The 18,353-nt window shown below is 51.8% G+C and overlaps 1 protein-coding gene across 2 annotated transcripts in view; it reads left to right on the forward strand.

Annotated features, from left to right (window-relative positions):
* Positions 1-672: 672 nt before the first annotated feature.
* Vsx2 (visual system homeobox 2) overlaps positions 673-18,353 on the forward strand; it is a 19,919-nt gene continuing 2,238 nt past the window's right edge. Inside the window, exons 1-4 of one of the 2 annotated variants that reach the window (XM_015489546.2) lie at positions 673-1,156; positions 2,439-2,523; positions 6,270-6,393; positions 17,599-17,779. In XM_015489546.2, coding sequence (XP_015345032.1) covers positions 787-1,156; positions 2,439-2,523; positions 6,270-6,393; positions 17,599-17,779 — 760 coding nt within the window. In that variant the 5' untranslated portion in view covers positions 673-786. The remainder of the gene's footprint in view (positions 1,157-2,438; positions 2,524-6,269; positions 6,394-17,598; positions 17,780-18,353) is intronic. The other variant, XM_015489552.2, reaches the window with a different exon arrangement.

Below are 18,353 nucleotides of genomic sequence, written 5' to 3' on the forward strand. Positions count from 1 at the left end.
TCCTTCAAAGAAGTCTTCACAGCTTCTGTTTCCCACCAGAGAGCCCTCGTCCTAACCCCTTTATTATGCATTCCTTCATTGGGTCTGTATTTATTGAACAGCTCTCCTGAACTAGGCATTATAACCTGTGCTGAGGAGACAAGCCTTGACAAGTCCTCCAACAGTTTCCTTCTCCACATCTTGGCCCCTTCTTTTATCCCCATTGCCACCACACTGTCCAGAGCCCTCACCCTTCCCTTGTCCCCTTTTACACAGGCGTCTTCAAATTGGGCCCGTTTAAGGCTGCTGTTCGTCCTAAGAGTTAAGGGAGGGAGGAGGTCTCCCAGTTTCTAGTTTATGCCTTTAGCCCATCCTCCCACCCGACCTCAGGTACCTGTCCCCAGGGACAGGTCCTAGCCAGGATGTGCTCAGAACCCTTACCCACTCTGCCTCCCGGAAGAATCCCGGATTCTTGTTTTACCTCGGCCCCTGGGGTCCCTGCCCAAGGGCATTCTGCAGAGCCCACCAGCACTCAGACCCGCAGCGCCCTGGCCCCTCCGAGCTGCCTGCGGCGGGAGCTGCCAGCTTTTTGGAATTCCTAATCGCTCCTGGCCCCGGTGATTGGCTGTTCAGCTCTGACCCCACTTGGGCTGCCGCCTGGTTGGATAAAAGGGGAATCTCCTTGGGGCTCCAGAGCATTAGACACCGGAGGGGGCACCTGGGACCAACTTTGCCAAGCAGGGAGCCCGGTGGGGGGGTGGGGGGAGCAAAAGACCTGCAGCCTCAGCCCCTCCAAAGAACCGGGAGATGACGGGGAAAACGGGGGAAGCGCTGAGCAAGCCCAAATCTGAGACAGTAGCCAAGAGTACCTCGGGGGGCGCCCCGGCCAGGTGCACAGGGTTCGGCATCCAGGAGATCCTGGGCTTGAACAAGGAGCCCCCGAGCTCCCACCCGCGAGCTGCCCTCGACGGCCTGGCCCCTGGGCACTTGCTGGCTGCGCGCTCCGTGCTCAGCCCTGCAGGAGTGGGCAGCATGGGGCTACTGGGGCCCGGAGGGCTTCCCGGCTTCTACGCGCAGCCCACCTTCCTGGAAGTGCTGTCCGACCCTCAGAGCGTCCACTTACAGCCACTGGGCAGAGCGTCGGGGCCGCTGGACAACAGCCAGACGGCCAGCTCGGGTAGGTGCGGGCGAGGCTACGAGGTCGATGGTGGGCGTCAGTCGGGAGCCCCGCGCCGTCGGCTCTCGCCTGCCGGACGAGGCCTCCTCCAGGTGGAAAAGTTCCTGCAGGCCGAGGGGTGGCACGCAGCTCGGGCCTGGAGCCAACCGACCCGGGAGCAGGACCCGGAGGATGCTCTGGCGCCGGCCGGGTTTGGGCCCCAGCATTTCCAACTGCTGTTAGTTCCCGTGACCCTGAGTCAGGCTGGTCTGGGGCGCAGCGCTGGGTTGGGGCCCCAGTGGATACCCGGCTTGGGATGTCAGACCCGTGGAGCAGGGTCTGCGGGAGGCCTGGAGCTTCCCAGCTCTGCCGCTCCGTGGCGGTCCAGGCCTCTGGGAGGATCCGCGCTCCTGGAGCTCGATGTTGTTCCGCGCGCTGGCGGCCCAGGAAGCGGGTGCAGGCTCTGGCCCCAGCCCTGGTGTCCAAAGTTGCAATTTTCCTCCTCCTTTCTTCATTCCTCCCTCCCCGCATTGCTCAGCTGGATTTATTTTTCACCCCACGAACTTGGAGAACCAGGCCACCGAGCCAGCCGAAGTGGCCGCCATCGGATCCTGTGTAAGCGTCACAATTTATCGGATCTCGGCGCTTCGCTGGCCCAGGACCCTAGATGACCTCGCCACGCCCTCCCTCGGCCACTTTCCTAGCCGACCGCTTTGGTCTTCTCGGCCCACCGGCTTTTGTGCCCTCTACGCAATTTCCCCAAATTTTCGTTCCATTTTATTCTTCTTTTTTTTTTTTTTGAAAGGGCAACGAAAAGTGGCTCGTTGCAGGCTCTCCGATTTCGAGTCGGGGGCACATTGTGGGGGCATCGCGAAATCTACAGCGACCTGGCAACTCCCAGCCCTTTCCGGGGCTCAGCTCTCGGAGACACGAGTCCGCTCCTCCGGGCCAACTTTCTGACTCGGGACGCCAGGGCTGCAGGCGCAGGGAAGAGAGCAGACCCGAGGGTCCCTGCGACCCCGTGAGGCTGCCGGGTTCTCCGACCGTCCCTCCCCCCAAGACTCCGGGGCCTTTGCCTCTCTTGCAACGAAATCTGTTCAGATTCTCCAGATTGAGGCGCCGACATTGGTGGGGCCATCTTGGGCTTAGGGATGGGGACAGCCACTGGAGTCCCTGAGGGCTTCCAGGGAGACCGCAGGCCCGCACGGCTCGCGCCGGCGGCCGGGGGTGGGGCCCTCGCCGGTTTCGGGTGCCGCAGAGCGCTCTCCCCATTCTGCTGCATGTCCCTCCACCCGCTTTTCAGATTCTGAAGATGTTTCCTCCAGTGACCGAAAAATGTCCAAATCGGCTCTAAACCAGACTAAGAAACGGAAGAAGCGGCGACACAGGTAAGACCCCCGCGGCGCTTTCGGTTACTGCTCCTGTCCATCCGCTCCCCTGCGGTCCCCTGCTCCGGTCTCGGGTCTTATTTTCGCGGACCCCAGAGCTGAAGCCCGGGGCCGTACTAGGGCGGAGAGACCCGGCGTCGTTTGTGGGAATCTGTCTGGGCTTGGCGTCTAGCCGCACCAGGTGAGGATGCCGAGGGGCCGCCAGAGCAGCCTGCGCAGCTCCGCCGCGGGGCTGCTTCCCCAACTGGTCGGGCTTTCGCCTCCCTCCGCAGGAGAAAGGAAAGGCCCCAACCTGGGCCAAACCCGAGCTGGAGAGGGGTCGGCGGTCCCCACTTCCTGGCAGCAGCACATTTTGAGAGCCACGCAGACCTGGCGGCGGGCAGATTGGGCCCCCATCTCCCACTGGAGCCCACCTTTTTACCTTTTTTCGCTGCCCCCGACCCCCATTCTTCTCTGCCAACTCCCCAGTTTTCTGCTCCCACCGTTCCCCAAAGCTCGAGCGATATCTGCGCTTATGGAACGTATTCTTTTGGCTTCTGTTATTTTATGCTTCTGAGAGTTGCTACCTTTATGTGAGCCTCAGTTTCCTAGTCTGTAAAATAGGGGGGTCCCAACAGAACCACTGGAGTGGGGTGGACTGCATTGGAGTGCAGACCAGGGAGAGAGTTAAGTGTCTTTAAATAGACATTACTTGCACGAAGTTAAAATTTAATAGGTGCCAAAGGGTATGTCCTAAAAAGCAATCACCCTTTTCCTGCCCCACGCCCCCAGAGACCTGTTTCCCTTTGGCATCAGCACCACTGCTACTCACTCCTTGTGTAAGTTCATGGGAAGATTTTTTTTTAAGAAAATAAAGGGGCGAGAAGCAAAAATCTGCCGTCTTTCTGCGAGTGCTGTCCCTGCGCTCCCTCCCCAGCCGGGCTGTTTTCCCAACTCTTTCTTTGCCCCAGTCCAGGTGGGTCGCTAATGGGATCCCACTGGACATTTCCCCATTGGGGAGCTCCCTAGATCCCTGCCTCGCTTCATCTTCTCCTCTCTCCCCAATTTGTTCCCAAGCCTCTTTGTAGGCTCTTTCTCTGCCCCTCCCTCTTCCTTCGCCCTTGGAAGTTCCACTATTGACCCCCATTTTTGAAAACGGCCCTTCCTGACCTCTCAGGCCCCAATAGGTTCCTGCTTGAAAGAAGGTGAACTTCGACTTGGTTTCTCTTTGATGGATTCATTTCCTTTGGACAGTTATTTGCTTTCCTTGCTTATTTTAAATGGAAACGTTTTTTATTAGTCCTGTTCCTCATACTTTTAAAATTCAACGAATATTCATAAAACACCGCTGATGCACCTTCTCTTGCTGGTCCCAGGGTGTGTAATCCTGTCAGCCTTCCCAAACCAGGACAAGGATGTGGAGGTAGCCTGCTGCTACTGTGCTGACTGTGGAATATGGGATAGGGGTTTCCCTAGATATTTCAAATTATCCCTCAAATTCTGGTACTGGAATGGTATAAGGGCTTAAGGTTCCTGACCCTTCGACCCTCTCCCCAAAGACCTTTGGGGGCTTTGGTGAATTCCCAGAGGGGCAGAACAGCAACTCACCAACATCAGAGAATTAACTATCTTGGGTTTCTATTTCTGGTGCATGAAGGCAGCAGATTATTGGAGAGGAGAATGGCTACTGATGGCTGGCACAGTATTTATTTATTTATTTATTTATTTATTTATTTATTTATTTATTGTCGGGATTAAATCCAAGACTTTGCACAAAGCTAGGCAAGCCCTCTGCCGCGGAACTAAGCCCCCTACTCCTTGGTGCGGTTTTTAGTTAGGGGAAAAACAAACAACAACAACAAAAAAACATTTTCCTGAGTTTTTCTCATTAGGGAATTTGGGGGAAGAGCCCCTGGAATCTGGTGATGAGTGATGGGGTTGTCTTTATCTCCCCAGGAAACAAACCAGGTTTAGCAGGGTTTGGTGGGGGTGGGGGTGGAGCAGCGATGGGGACAGTTTCTGGGATTTTGCTCTTCTTGGAAAGCTCAGTTCCTCTTTAGACTGGATACAACAGGATTGAAGGACCTGGGACTCTAGCTAAACCAGGAGCAAAGTTTGGGTCACATAGTGGGCAAAGGAGGACCTCTATGGGGAATATGACACATGGTCCAGTTCTGGGGCAAGAATAGGGGAAGTTGGGGGGATTTGAAGTTTGTTTTTGTTTTTTCTTAATCGGGTACTCTTCCAAGTAGAGGCAGCCCTCACAATGACCTCTAATCAGCTTTACTCTGACTTTGGCCAGGTCACACTACCTGTGTAACTCAGTTTTCCTGGTTTTGAAAAGGACTTGCATATATTGATTGTTTATTTTGGCGATCAGTTCCGGAGCCCTTCAGCAAATGGTAGAAGAGAAATAGAAAGCAGCAGATCTTCAAAATTCTTAAGAATGAAACTTTCCATATACATAAGAATTCCACATATGCCCCTCAAGAGAACAGATGGAACGATTTAGAGTCAAACCAGTCATTTTCTGTCTTCCTCTCACACCCCCTGCATCATCCCTGAGATATTAAAGTGGACACCAGAACAAGGAATATGTGGGGCTTTCTCGTGTTTTCCTGCGTTCGGTGAGCGTGAGGGCGAAGCAGTGAGGCATTCTAACCCCTCTGTGCTGGTCCCAGGCTCCAATCCCAGGGGCTCGAGCAAGGGATGTACCGATTTTACAAATTCAGTTTGTGGAAACTGGACCATCTCGTCTATTGGCTTGTTGATAAGGGTACAGGATAAAGGTCACCTAAATCCTAGTGAAATTAAAAGAAGACTTTGTATCTGGAAATGGGCGTTTAGTGGTTTATTCAAAAAAGGTGGTTTATGAGCCCCCTAATATTGGAGGTGAGATTTTATGTGTTGGGGCATATTCGTTTGCTCATTTTCTTAGTGTGAGAGAATGTAGCTTTAACTAGATCCCTAAAGCAGTTTTTGACACAAAACAGGTCAATGGGAACTGCTCAGTCGGGGGCCAAGGAGGCTTAAATGGGACTTTCAGTCAAGTAGTTGACTCAGTGTGGGGGTTGGTTGGAAAGTGGCACTGGAGGGGACTGAGGAAAGTCCCCTGAGGGCAACTCTAGGCGGTTGGTAGGTCTGGTGTTGGGAGAGAAAGGTCAGGTGAGCAGGAAGGAGTGTTGGGGTCAGCTAAGCAGGTGGGGGTTCAGGTCTTGGCCATGCAAACACTGAGGCTGAAGCTTCATCTGACCTCCAGGGAAACCTCGAACTCTGAGTGGATTTAAAGTCAACTCTAGTGTCTGAGAGGAGCCCAGGAAGCAGGTCGGCATGTAATTATCTGGTGAGGTCTACTTTCTGTGCTTGGGAGTAGGAGGGGCTTTCTGTGGTCTTCAGAATTTCCTCCTTAACATCAGACTGCTTCCAGAGCCATACTCAGGGCTGAAATAGTGCCCACCCCTCACCAGAAGGATGGTGTGGGCTCTCAGCCTTGAATGAAGAGTCCAGACTATTAAGCTATCTGTGTGTGTGTGTGTGTGTGTGTGTGTGTATGAGAGAGAGAGAGAGAGAGAGAGAGAGAGAGAGAGACAGAGACAGAGACAGAGACAGAGAGACAGAGACTATGTTGATTGGGTTGTGCCAAGCCAGCCTGGGTTTGGGATCAGTCTCTGAGCCTTGGGAGAGGGGCCATTCTGTTATTCTGTTCTCTTCAAAGTCAGGCTCTTCTGATTGCTGAGGTCCTGAGTGTCCTATCTTGCTCCCCTCAGGACAATCTTTACTTCCTACCAGCTAGAGGAGCTGGAGAAGGCATTCAATGAGGCCCACTACCCAGATGTCTATGCCCGGGAGATGCTGGCCATGAAAACGGAGCTGCCTGAAGACAGGATACAGGTAACATCCCCTAGGGGACATCTGTCTCTGCAGGGTCCCAGATACACATGACCCACCCCCCTGCATCCCCTGTGAGCATGTATTCAGAAAGAATCCTTTAGTTAAGGATTCTGATCACCTACCATGTAAGGTGGGCACTGTGTGAACAAGGGCTGAGCAGATGTGGTTTGGCCTGCTGTTCCAGACATAGGCTCCCTGAGGGGGCGTGGCAATGAGAGGTGGAGTTCTGGGTAGTCCTGAGCAGGGTCTCTGTTGTGGTGGATGTCTGTTTTGAGGCCAGAGGTGGCCCTCAGGCTATTTTGGGTGTCTGTGAAGGGGAAGGTGACTTTTAGTCCTGATTCCAGTCTGTTTCCCTTCCCTCCATTCCCCATCCTATGAGGAAGACATTACCCCGCTTCCTACTCCCCACCACCACATCCAGCTGCTGCTGTTTCCTCCTCTCAAAACCATTACTTTTCCAAATCTGGCCCCAGATGTGGCCTGGGACATGTGCCTGTGGGTGTGACTCTCCAAGCCCCTCCTCTCCTGTGTAGCTCTATGGCATAACCAGCTACTGGTCTGGAGCAGCATGCCCTCTGCTATGGTGGGCATAGGGCCTTCCCACGTTCAAGAGCCCCCTGGCTGGGCCAAGGTGGGCTGCTGAATTACTTCTCTGGGAGAGGATGCAATACAGTGGCTTCTAGGCAAGGCCTCCATGGCAGGAAGTGACTAGGGCCAGAGGACATTTTCAGCAGTCAGCTGGATTTCAACCTGAAATGAAAGCTCCTCTCCTGGTGTGGTCCAGAGGTGGCTGCTGCTGGGACTTGGGAGTATGACAGGAGTCAGGTCCGGACTTCCTGAAACTGCTTCTGCTCAGCATCTCTCCATACCCTAATTGAGGGCCTGTGTGTCTCCAGGTGTGATGTGTGCTAGGGGCAGAGGGCGGACAGAGAAGAAACTGAAGGTTTGGGGGCTGCTTCATACCGCCTCACTCAAGGACCGAAGTATAGGAAATGAAGTCTTGAGTTACTTTTCCAACAGGGCCTTCCTCTCCTTGGAAATCTAGGAGAAATTTCAGCCACGGCTTTAGACATTGACACTAACAATAAGCTCAATTATTCATAAGCCGATTATGTTTGGTACATTATCCAGGGTGGCCTAGAACCATCCCCTCTCACTCAGTTGGGTTCTAGTGGGATGAGCTGAATGTTGATTTTGAACTGTGTGTGCAAGCCAAGGCCCAGGCCATCCAGCTGATATGTGGCAGTAACCCCTGCCTGTCCTCCATTAGCACCAAGTTGGCCATCAGGAGCGGCTGTGGTAGTGGTGGTGGTGGGGTCTGGCAAATTGCCATGGTTGGTAGGCCTCACATTTGTGCTACTGACTGTAAGAAGGAGCATCTTGTCTCTTACAGTGAGTTGTCTAAAATCTGCTTAGCTGTGGTGGTGGAGGGTGGGGGAGTTTTAAGTTTGCTGAGCTTGGGATTTGGGGGAAGGTTGTCCCTAAGTTGTAACTGCATTGCTATAAATGCCCTGGCAGACCTAGTGTAGGCTTCAACCAGTTGCCATAAGGCAAGGAAGGTGTCAGAAGTCACCAGAACCACACAGAGGAGCTGAGGGTATGAAGCAAGGAGCATCACTGCCCCAGGACTGAGAGGATTGGCTATGATATTGGTGGATGTGGGAGAAATGAGGCAGAGTGTCTCAAATCCTCTGCACCGTGTGGCTAAGAGTGACCCCTGAATGTGTGTGTGAGTGGTCAAGTGGTCGTGCTCCCAGGTGTTTAACCAGATGGCTGAGGAAAGATCTTGGCATGTATCAATAACAATCCCAACCAGAATTTCTAGAGCAGTTTCCATGTACCAGGGGTTCTTCTAAATATGTGGCATGGCAGGAGAGGCAGGGTGGTAGAGTATCTGGGGATACTAACCCCCACTGCCTGGGTTCACAGCTGAACTTCCCCTGCTAGAGCCTCCTAGTCCTCATCTGTCCAATGGGATAAGAGATGCAATGAGCCATATGTGTACAGTGTTCAGAGCAGTGAGTACCAGGTTCCCCCCTGCTCCCTCTGATTCAGCTCTGATCTTATTAAATCCTGTGGCAACTGGTAGCAGAGAGACCACTAGCCTCCATGTATGCATTCATTCGTATATTCATTCATTCATGCAGAGCTGGGGATGGAACCCAGGGCCTTGCACATACTAGGCAAGCAGTTTACCACTGATCTACACCCCCAGCCTATAGCCTCCTCTTGGAACTAAAGAAACAGAGGCACAGAAACTTGCCCAAGGCAACCTAGCTAGGAAATGGGGGACACAAGATTCAACACCATGTCTAAAGCCCATTCTTTTTCCACCTGCTTTTTGGGTTGAAGCCTGTGCTATGACTTGACACTGGGGGAACAGAGGTGGTTTGAAGTCAGCATGGGGCTGGGTGCTGTCTCACAACTTCTTTTAGAGGGTGGGTATTGAACCCAGAACCTCAAACATACTAACTGTATAATAACTTTAAAAACTATTTATTAGCAGAGCAGGGTGGTGAATACCTACAATCCTAGCTGAGGCAGGAGGCTCACAAGTTCTAACCCGTTATTGGCAACTTAGTGAGACCCTGTCTCACTAAATTAAAAAAAAAAAAATTAAGATCTGGGGATGTAACTCAGTGGTAGAACACCCAGTACTACATACACCCACACCCACACCCAAATTATTGAGTACCAATACATAAATAATAACAATAACCTCACTTATGAAAAAGAAATTTTTTTGTGTGTGTGGTGCTGGGGATTGAACCCAGGGCCTTGTGCATGCAAGGCAAGCACTCTACCAACTGAGCTATATCCCCAGCCCACAAAATTATTTTTGAATGGGCAAATTCATGTACATGAGTTCAAAGGGTAAAAAATTAGTTTTCCTTCCCACTCCCAGGTAGCAGGCCTCCAGTGGTAACCAATGCCTTTTGTTTCCTTCTAGAGATAGTTATGTTTATTCAGCTAAGAGTCCTAGACACCCTGTGAGCTAGAGACTAGAATTCCCATTTTACAAAAAAGGAACTGAAGGACAGAGATCAGAATTCAGACCGAGTCTTTTAGACTCTGGGACACTTACTCCACTATTTTGTCCCCGTTCCTCAGCATGTCTCTCTGCGTGCTGATTAGGTGGGGTCAATGCATCTGAAGATGAAAAGCTACCAGTCAAGAGCCCGTCCCCTCCCTTGCCCCAGCCTTGGGTGAGATAGCTGTGTGTGTGTGTGTGTGTGTGGGTGTGTGTGTGTGTGTGTGTGTGTGTGTGTGTTAGGGATGGAGGAAGAGAAAAGGGGAATCACTAGAGGCTCCAAGTATGGAGTTAGAAATTCTCCAGGTGGGAGCCAGGCATGGTGGCCCACCGTAAGCCCTGTGGCTCAAGAGGCTGAAGCAGGAAGATGGTGAGTTAGAAGTCATTGTCAGCAACTTAGTGAGGCCCCAAGCAACTCGGTGAAACCCTGTCTCTAAATAAAATACAAAAAAAGGGCTGGGGGTGTGATTCAGTGGTTGAGGGCCCCTGAGTTCAATCCCCGGTACCAACTATCCCACCCCCCATAAAAACAAACAAACAAATAAAAAAACAGCTCTTACCTCAGACTCTGACACCCATAGAAGCCTGAGGCCCTGGGCCTCAGGTTCCTCATCTGTGAAATAAAGAGGCAGGATTCCTTCCAGAAAGCAATTTTGTCAGGATCACCTCCCTCACCAGGCTTGGGCTGCCATAGGTGGAGTGGGGTGCAGACCAGGTGGAGTTTAACAGTTTTAGGTGGATAGCTGGGGCTCACACCCTGCGGGACCAACCTAAGGAGACCCCTGGACTCATTAGAGGCCTACCGAGGACCCCCAGTAGTCATACAGGCCTACTTCCCATCTTTGTTTCACTGCTGGCAAGCCAGACTCTGAGCCTCAGATTATTTATTTGTGAATTAATAATAGTAACATTTTTCTGAACTGCTAACTTCATAAAAGCATTGTGATTTCTGGAATTTATTAAGTACTTACCACTGTCCCAGATGTTAAGTACCTCCCATGCCTTGTGTGATTTCATCTCACAACACCAGGTGAGTCAGGTGTTCTTCTCCTGTCCATTTTCAGGATGAGGACTCTGAAAGGTAAAATCAGCAGTAGACCAGGATTCAGACTCAGTACACAACTGTGATCAATGAGATCCCATGAGCAGTATCTGTACAAACTATAATAATAATCAATGTGAATGGCCCTGATAGGAGGGCCAGGTCTCTCTAGAGCTCTCTGGGTTTGGGCTGGAGAGCTATGGTGAGCTGTTGGGGAAAGAAAAGATGCCAAGTCCCCACGAGAGACTCAGGCACACAGTCCTCTGTAGGTATAAATGTTGGGATAAGGCACTCCTGAAGTCTCTGCCCAGACAACACTCCTGGCATCCCCACAAGACAACATGCCCAGGGCTCTTCCCTCCAGGGTCTCCCAGGAGACCGTCTGCAGTCCTTCAAGGACAGCGCCCCTACAGGAGACATGGTGCATAACAGATGCCGTTTACACATTCTGGTCACCTCAGTACCTGCCAGGTGTCAGATGTAGGGATGGCAAAAGGGCTTGCAGACTAATTTTATTTCCTCTGTGGGGTCACTTGTTGCCAGAATCTTAAGACTTGGGTATATATATGCATTCTTTTATTTGTTTACTGTGTTTTTATTATTGTTATAAAGTTATAAAAATTCAAACATTGCAGAGCTATGGATGTTCAAAGAGAACAGGGTCCATGTCTCCTCCAGTCTTAGCAGCTTCGTGGATAGGGAATGGTAAGGTTTCGGTGCTCTGACCTGCACGTTCAACTTTGCTTCTTTTATAGTGGTCCCTACCATGCAGTCTGCCAGTCTGTGGCTCAGTGGTTGAGTGCCCCTGGGTAGAGATCAAGGTGTCAAAAGTTATATTCTAGGAATGAAAAGATAATTGTCTGCATGGGAAAGGGCTGGTGACATCTCAACTCAAGGTAGCATTTTAGAATACCCAGACAGGGCCCACACCCAACAATCCTGATTAATTGGTTTGGAGTGGAGCCTTGGCATCTATGTGTCTTAAGACTCCAGGTGATTCTGCATGCAATCGGTGTAAAAGTACTAGAGGCTCAGGATAGGGCAAGTGGGTTAATATGAGTGGAAGAAAGTGGAGTTTGAGGTGATGGGTGGGTGAGGAAGGAATTGACCTGTCAGTGGTGTGGGGAAGAATGCTGCCTGGTACTGCCCCCTAGTGGTCACCAAAGGCTGCAGCAAGACCTGGTCTTCAAGCCTCACACTGGGATGGAAAGAGTGAACTGAAGTACTGAGCAGTGGTGGAGTGTTACCTCAGCCAGCAATGAGCCCCAATCCATCAGCTTCCAGCCTTTTGGGGAGAGGAAAGGGCTGATCCAACATGATGGATGCTGCCACGTGACTGATAAAGCTAGGCTAATGGTATGTGGTAAGATTGGAAGGCAGGTGCTGCAGTGGCCTATGCCCGTAATCCCAGCAACTTAGGAGGCTAAAGCAGAATTGCAAGTTCAAGGCCAGCCTCTGCAATTTAGCAAGATCCTCGGCAACTTAGAAAGAACTTGTTTCAAAAATAATAAAATCCAGGCGCAGTGGTACATGCCTGCAATCCAAGCAGCTCTGGAGGCTGAGATAGGAGGATCATGAGTTCAAAGCCAGCCTCAGCAAAAGTGAGGCACTAAGCAACTCAGTGAGACCCTGTCTCTAAATAAAATACAAAATAGGGCTGGGGATGTGGCTCAGTGGTTGAGTGCCCCTGGGTTCAATCCCTGGTACTCCCTTCCAAAATAATAATTAAAAAGGATAGGGGATGTAGCTCAGTGGTAAAGTGCCTCTGGGCTTAATTCCCAGTACCAAAAAAAAAAAAAAAAAATTGAAGGCAGAGCTTGCAGGTAGTGAGGTGACCAGAATGTGTAAATGGCATCTATTATGCACGATGTCTCCTGTAGGGGTGTGATCCTTGAAGGACTGCAGACGGTCTCCTGGGAGACCCTGGAGGGAAGCAGCCCTGGGCATGTTGTCTGGTGGGGATGCCAGGATGGCAGACTGCAGGAGATGGCATGTTTGAGGACAGAGGAGCCCTGGCCTGGGACATGGTCACAGCTTTTTGTGCTGGCCACTCATAGAGTGAGAGGAAGAACTGGTGGAGTGACTTAGCCTGTTAGCTGTGTGCCCTGTAGCAAGAGAGCATCCATGTGGCAAGGAGTCGTTCCTCAGGGCCAGTCAGCCTGGGAGGTACAGGCACCCTCTGCCTGTATGTTATGGAGGTACCTGCCACAGCAGCTGCTGACATCTAGAGGCTCCTCACCTGAGCTTCCTGAGCAGTGACAGGCACCTCCTCTGAAAGGAAATGTACCTGGAAACCCAAGCTGGAAGAGTCTGCCAGCTTCACTTTTGCCTGGGACTCCAAACCTGGTGACTCTGGTGTCACTCTGAGCCCTTTCTCCAGGACTAAGAGCCTCCAACATATAAGGCAAGGTTCTGGCCCTGGCTGGGACCAGACTCCCAGGAAAGAAGAGCCATCTCTTCTAGAAAGTGGGCCATCAGAAAAGCAAGTGAGAGAGGACTCAGTGGACTCTTCTGTGCCTCTCAGAACCCAGAGCCCAAGTAGAAAAGGGGCCTAAATGCCGACAAGGATTCTTTCTCACAGGTGGGAGACAGGAGGGTCTGGTTGCATTTGCTGAGAAGCCAAATCTCAGCATGACACATTTGCCCACCGAATTCACCTGTATCAGGCTTGCATGTTCTAGCTCTTTACCTGCCAGGTATTCCACACAGTATTTTAATTTTCCCAACAAACTTACCAGGCAGTGATATCACAGGCAGATGAGGAGCAGGACACTCAGGGGGATTAACATGTGAGTATGTTCACAGAGGCAGCCACAGACGGGTCAGCCAGCTCCAGCCTAGGCTCCAAGCTTCTGAATCAAGGCTGTTCACAGGGGCGGGCTCTGCCTGCATTTGAGCCCCGAGGGCCTGGAATGTGTTAGAAATGCAGGAAGGGTTTCAGGGGCATCTGTTTGGCACTCCAGATGCCTGGCAGGGAAACCAGAGGCTGGCTGTGTTAAAATAGGCTGAGGGGTAAGCATGAAGCTCAATGATAAAGCACTTGCCTAGCATGTGTGAGGCCCTGGGTTCAATCCCCAGCACCGCAAAATAAATAGAAACAAAAAAGGGCATAGTATTTGTATATAATGTATGTACATCCTCCTGTACATACTTACATGGCTTATAATGTCCAATATGATGTAAACTGTTGTTCTACTATGTTGTTTAGGCAATAATGACAAGAAAAAGAGTCTGTACATATCCAGTATAGATGCAATTTAAAAAAAAATATTTTCAATCAACAGTTGGTTGAATCCTGGATGCATGGCCCATGGATATGGAGGGCGAACAGTATTCTTCTTTTTTGTTTGAAGAGCCTGAGAGTGAGAGAAGTGAAGTAATATACTTAAGATCACACAGCAATTTTTAAGAGCTGGGAATTGAAGTTCAGAACTGGTTGGCCTCAATGAGTTTTGTAAATGTTTAAGTTCAGCACACCTGCAAGTGGCTTCCAGGAAGAGGAGAGAAAAGTAAATACAAAGAGCAGTGAGGGTTAATTCTAATGCCTTGTCCACTTCCCTCCAAGGCACCATCGCCAGTTTCCCTGCCAACTGTCCTAAAACAAAATCGTTTTGGCTGTCCAGGTTTCCTCTGTAAATTGGAGTAGCATCTGGTCTTCGTGGAGAGCCAGGGGTTCCCGGAGCCCATAAGTGAGGGTATGGATGACTCCTGGTTAGAGCCTCCAGCTGGCACCTGCTCCCCTGGGACACTGTCTGTGGGCAGAGTCTGATGTATAGACCAGTTATTCATCTATGCAAATTAGGAGACCCAGAAAAAATGGTCCAGAGCAGAATCCTGAGCCTGGACCCTTGTTTTAGTTTCCTAAAGACGCTGTTTCCATCTGAAAGTCCTGCTTGATCTCCAGCACTGAGACCTCTAGAGCTGGTGGGCAAGCCAGGGCAATGTGGATTGGGGTAGGTGGGGCCTTTGTTTTTTAACACTTCATAATGCCTTCTCCAGAATTCCCAAATCCAAACAGTGCTGGACACGAAAAGTTTCTTCATAAATTTGGCATCAAAACTCATTTGGCGGCAAAAATCAGACTAGATCTTATGCAATTTATACAACTAAGTTTATGTTTATGTTTTGCTGCAGGGATCAGAACTGATGGGAGTGATTATAAGGTGCTGCTGGTGCAGAGTGATATGTACCACGTGGTATATACATCACATATGTATTCCAAAATCCCAAACATCCTCTGGCCCCAGGGGTTCCAGTTAAAGAGTTGCGGGCCTTGTTGCTTTGTAATGCACTCTACTCAAGCAGGACAGGTCATCTGATCAGGCAGCAAACAACTTGATTATAAAGACTTCCCACTCCTCTGCAGTCAGATCAGGTGATTGGAATTCTATCAGCATGGGGTCCATTCTTGGAGGTTTTCTCTAAGAGGTGAATGAAACCGGAGTCACTTATATGGATTGTTATATATATTAGCCTGTTTTGATTTTGCCTCTCCGGGAGAAGGCAGCTTGAAGCAAGTGGGTACTTGTGGAGGGCGACCCAGTGCTAATGGGATATGGAGATGGGACAGGTCAGAAGCCCCACATAAATCGCCGGCCCTGGGTAGGGCAGACACCCTGCAGAACAGAGGCAGCCTTGAGGAGAGATCTAAACGCAGCCTGGAGCCAGGCCTAGATGAAGGCCAGTTTAGTTGCCTTCATGACTCACAGCTCTGCACTCTGGTGCTAGGAGAATAGCCATCTAGAGGCCTTCAAATTGCATAAACCTTTTCCTTGGCGAGGGGACACACACCCAAAGCTGACAAGGTCCAGACCAGGAGGAGGCTTTGCAGCTGTGCTTCCCAGCTCTCCAGTTATGAGCAGGAACTGCAAGTGCCAAACGGTGATGGCAAAGATGCACGTTGGAAGGCGCTGCCGCTCCGCTCCGTGGGGGACGGGCGATGGCTTTCTGGTTGGTGTCGGGGTGGAGAGGCCCAGGGCATCTGAGGCCGTGTCTCTCCCATTTTTAGATGCTCTCGGTTATTTACAAAGGAAAAGCTGTCAAAACAGGGTTACACACGCTTGGGTCCACTGAAAGGCGAATGCGGACGTAGCGGTCTTGCGAGCACAGAGCGTCCGAGCGGCCGCGGGTGTTTGGGGGCTGCCTGGGCGCCCCCCTGCCGGGTGTGGCCAGCCTAGCTCCACCGCAGACTCGGGACTGCCGGCGAGGCGCCCGGCGCTCACCGCGCCATCTGGCGGCGGCGGCGCGAAGCGCGGGAGTGCGCGGACCCGGAGCCCTGCGGGCCCCCAGCCGAACTCCCCGCGGCCCCGACAGCAAAGGGTTAAGCTGTCAGCAGCGCGATGTTAAACAGGTGTCAAAGGCGCCCCATATATCTGCAGATTGAAATCAAATTCTTTGCCGTATAAAAAGATAAATTACCCAGGCGCTGCCGCGCGTCCCACTCATCACGCCAGCGCCAGACGGCAAGCAATTTTTTTTTTTAATGTGCTAACGACCTAATCAAGCAATCAAGTCGGAGAAGATTGCAGAGTGACCGGGGCAGCCATCTGCCGGCGAGCCCCGCATTCATTTCCGCGCCCCCGCGCGGGGCGGGGGCCGGGGAGAGAGCTGCTGGGGGGAAGAGGGGAAAAAATCCTAAACAAATTAACACCCAATTTTCCGCGTCTAATTAGTTAAATGAGAAGTGTTTGGGGTCCCCCGGGGAGGGGGAGCGGCTCGCGGCGAGGCGAGCGCTGCCTCCCCAGCATTAATTAGTGCGGGTCAATGCCGCGGCTCCCGGGAGAGCAGCCGCTTTAATTTCCCGTGATATTTCAGTGCCTGAGGCCCATCGATTCAAACTGAAATTAACTTATTTTTCAATCAGCCCAGGGCTGCCCCTGGGGGTGACTCTTCTTTTGCCGCCTCCTGAATAGAGCTGGAGCAATTTTTCATCAAAAGCTGATACCTTGGCCGCCTAGGGCGGGGGAGGGGCCCGAGGGAAGGCGGGGAGTGGGGGCGCCCAGGCGAGGGAATGGAAATCGCCGAGAAAACCAATGGATTTTCCGAAGCCCATCACTTTCCCCCACCCGCCCCATTCCCCTGGGGTGCTTCAGCATCTTGCCGCCCCAGGGGTCAGGGCCCCAAAGACAAGAGAAACGCCTGGGGTCCTTCCAGGCCCACCAGTTTCCTGAGCGCTTCTTCCTGCCTTGAGGCACTAGGCAGGGGAAAGTCTCAGGAAAGGGGCTTTGGGAAGCCAAGAAATCCTCCCTCTTCAAACTGGACAGGGCTTCTGGAATCTCCTCCAAGAACCAGCACATGCCTATAAGGTACCCCAGTCTCATTTAGACCCTGCACCAATCAGCTTAGGGGCCAGGGAAACATTCCCCAGGGTGGGCCTACACACTCTCCTATGTTCCTACTCACCTCTGCCCCTCACACCCTGGAGAATGTTGTATCTATTCCTTGACAGACGGATGGCACCCAGTTCCCCAAAATTCCATTCATATTAGGCCCAGAACTGTGGGCTCAAGAATATGCAAGGCAAAAAAACAGCATGGCAGGGCTCAGCTGGGACAGGGCAGAGAAGGGATCCTGACCCAGGAAGAGTCCCCTCCCTGCCTTGGGTTTCCTTGACACCTGGATGAAATGCCCCCAAGATCATCTGCTGCCATTTCTGCAGCCTTCCTGGACTCCTCTGGGCCTCTGGGCCTCTTGGCCTCCGTGGAGAATAAGACACAGTACCTGTCCAGGGACTATGGGAATTTGTCCTTCTGCAAATCAGAAAGAGATTCTGTTTATACACTGGAGGTGTGACATTAGCAAGAGACCTATCATGTCTTGGTTTGTCAGCAGCAAACCAAGGAACACACTGAGTGTTGTTCACCTGCAAGGGACTGTCCAGTAGGCATCCGTAGCCCATCTCCCTAGAACTCCTTTGACTAAAAACGAAGCGTTTTTTTTTTTTTTTTAAAGTCATATTCTCACAGGACTTGATATCCTCCTTCTGACACCTCCAAGCCTGGAGGAACCTCAGGGACAGCATGGGGTGGAAGAGCTGGGGCAAGGACACCTTGCTGAGGAAATCTGTACTGAGCAGGCAGGGGTAAGGACCATCTTAGAGCACGGCCCCTGAGCCACTCCTCTGAACTTGCAGGTCTGGTTCCAGAACCGCAGAGCCAAGTGGAGGAAGCGAGAGAAGTGCTGGGGACGGAGCAGTGTTATGGCAGAGTATGGGCTCTACGGGGCCATGGTGCGACACTCCATCCCCCTGCCCGAGTCCATCCTCAAGTCTGCCAAGGATGGCATCATGGACTCCTGTGCCCCGTGGCTACTGGGTAAGAGCCCGCACCTTCCTTGGGGCCCTGCCCCTGAGGTGAGGAGAGCGGGCTCCCTGGAGGACTACCGTGGGGACTACCTTGGGGACTTAGGCAGGCAGGGCCTGGGTGTGGTGTCTCTTCCTTGCACCAATTTACTGAGTGCCAGGGACTCTCATCCTGCACTGGTCCCTGACTGGATTCTTTTATCCTGTAAAGAGGGTGTGGCTGTTACCCCAGGGTCTGTATTCCCCCTTCCCCTTGACCAGAGATGGGCTTATGACAAATCAAACAGCCCCCTGGGAGTTGAGGGGACCCTTAGGTCCCTTTGGCCACTTCTCTGGCATTGCCCCAAAGTAATTCTTTTCTCCCAAATCTCTCCACCTGCCCTCTTCCCCCACTTGCCATCTAGTCCTGAGTCTGATAAGAGCATCAGATTATCTTGGGGTTCTAAGACCTGGATTCCCAGGATGGAGGGGTGGGGAGTCGAGCTGTGCCCTGAAGGGACAGAACAGGCCCTGGGGGGCCAGGTGCCCAGGGTTTGTTGAGAGGCCCTCTGTAGGCCTGGTTCCCCGCTGTTGGCCTGCAACCCTAC

Source organism: Marmota marmota, unplaced genomic scaffold (assembly GCF_001458135.2).
Source record: "Marmota marmota marmota unplaced genomic scaffold, marMar, whole genome shotgun sequence".
NCBI classification, from domain to species: domain Eukaryota; kingdom Metazoa; phylum Chordata; class Mammalia; order Rodentia; family Sciuridae; genus Marmota; species Marmota marmota.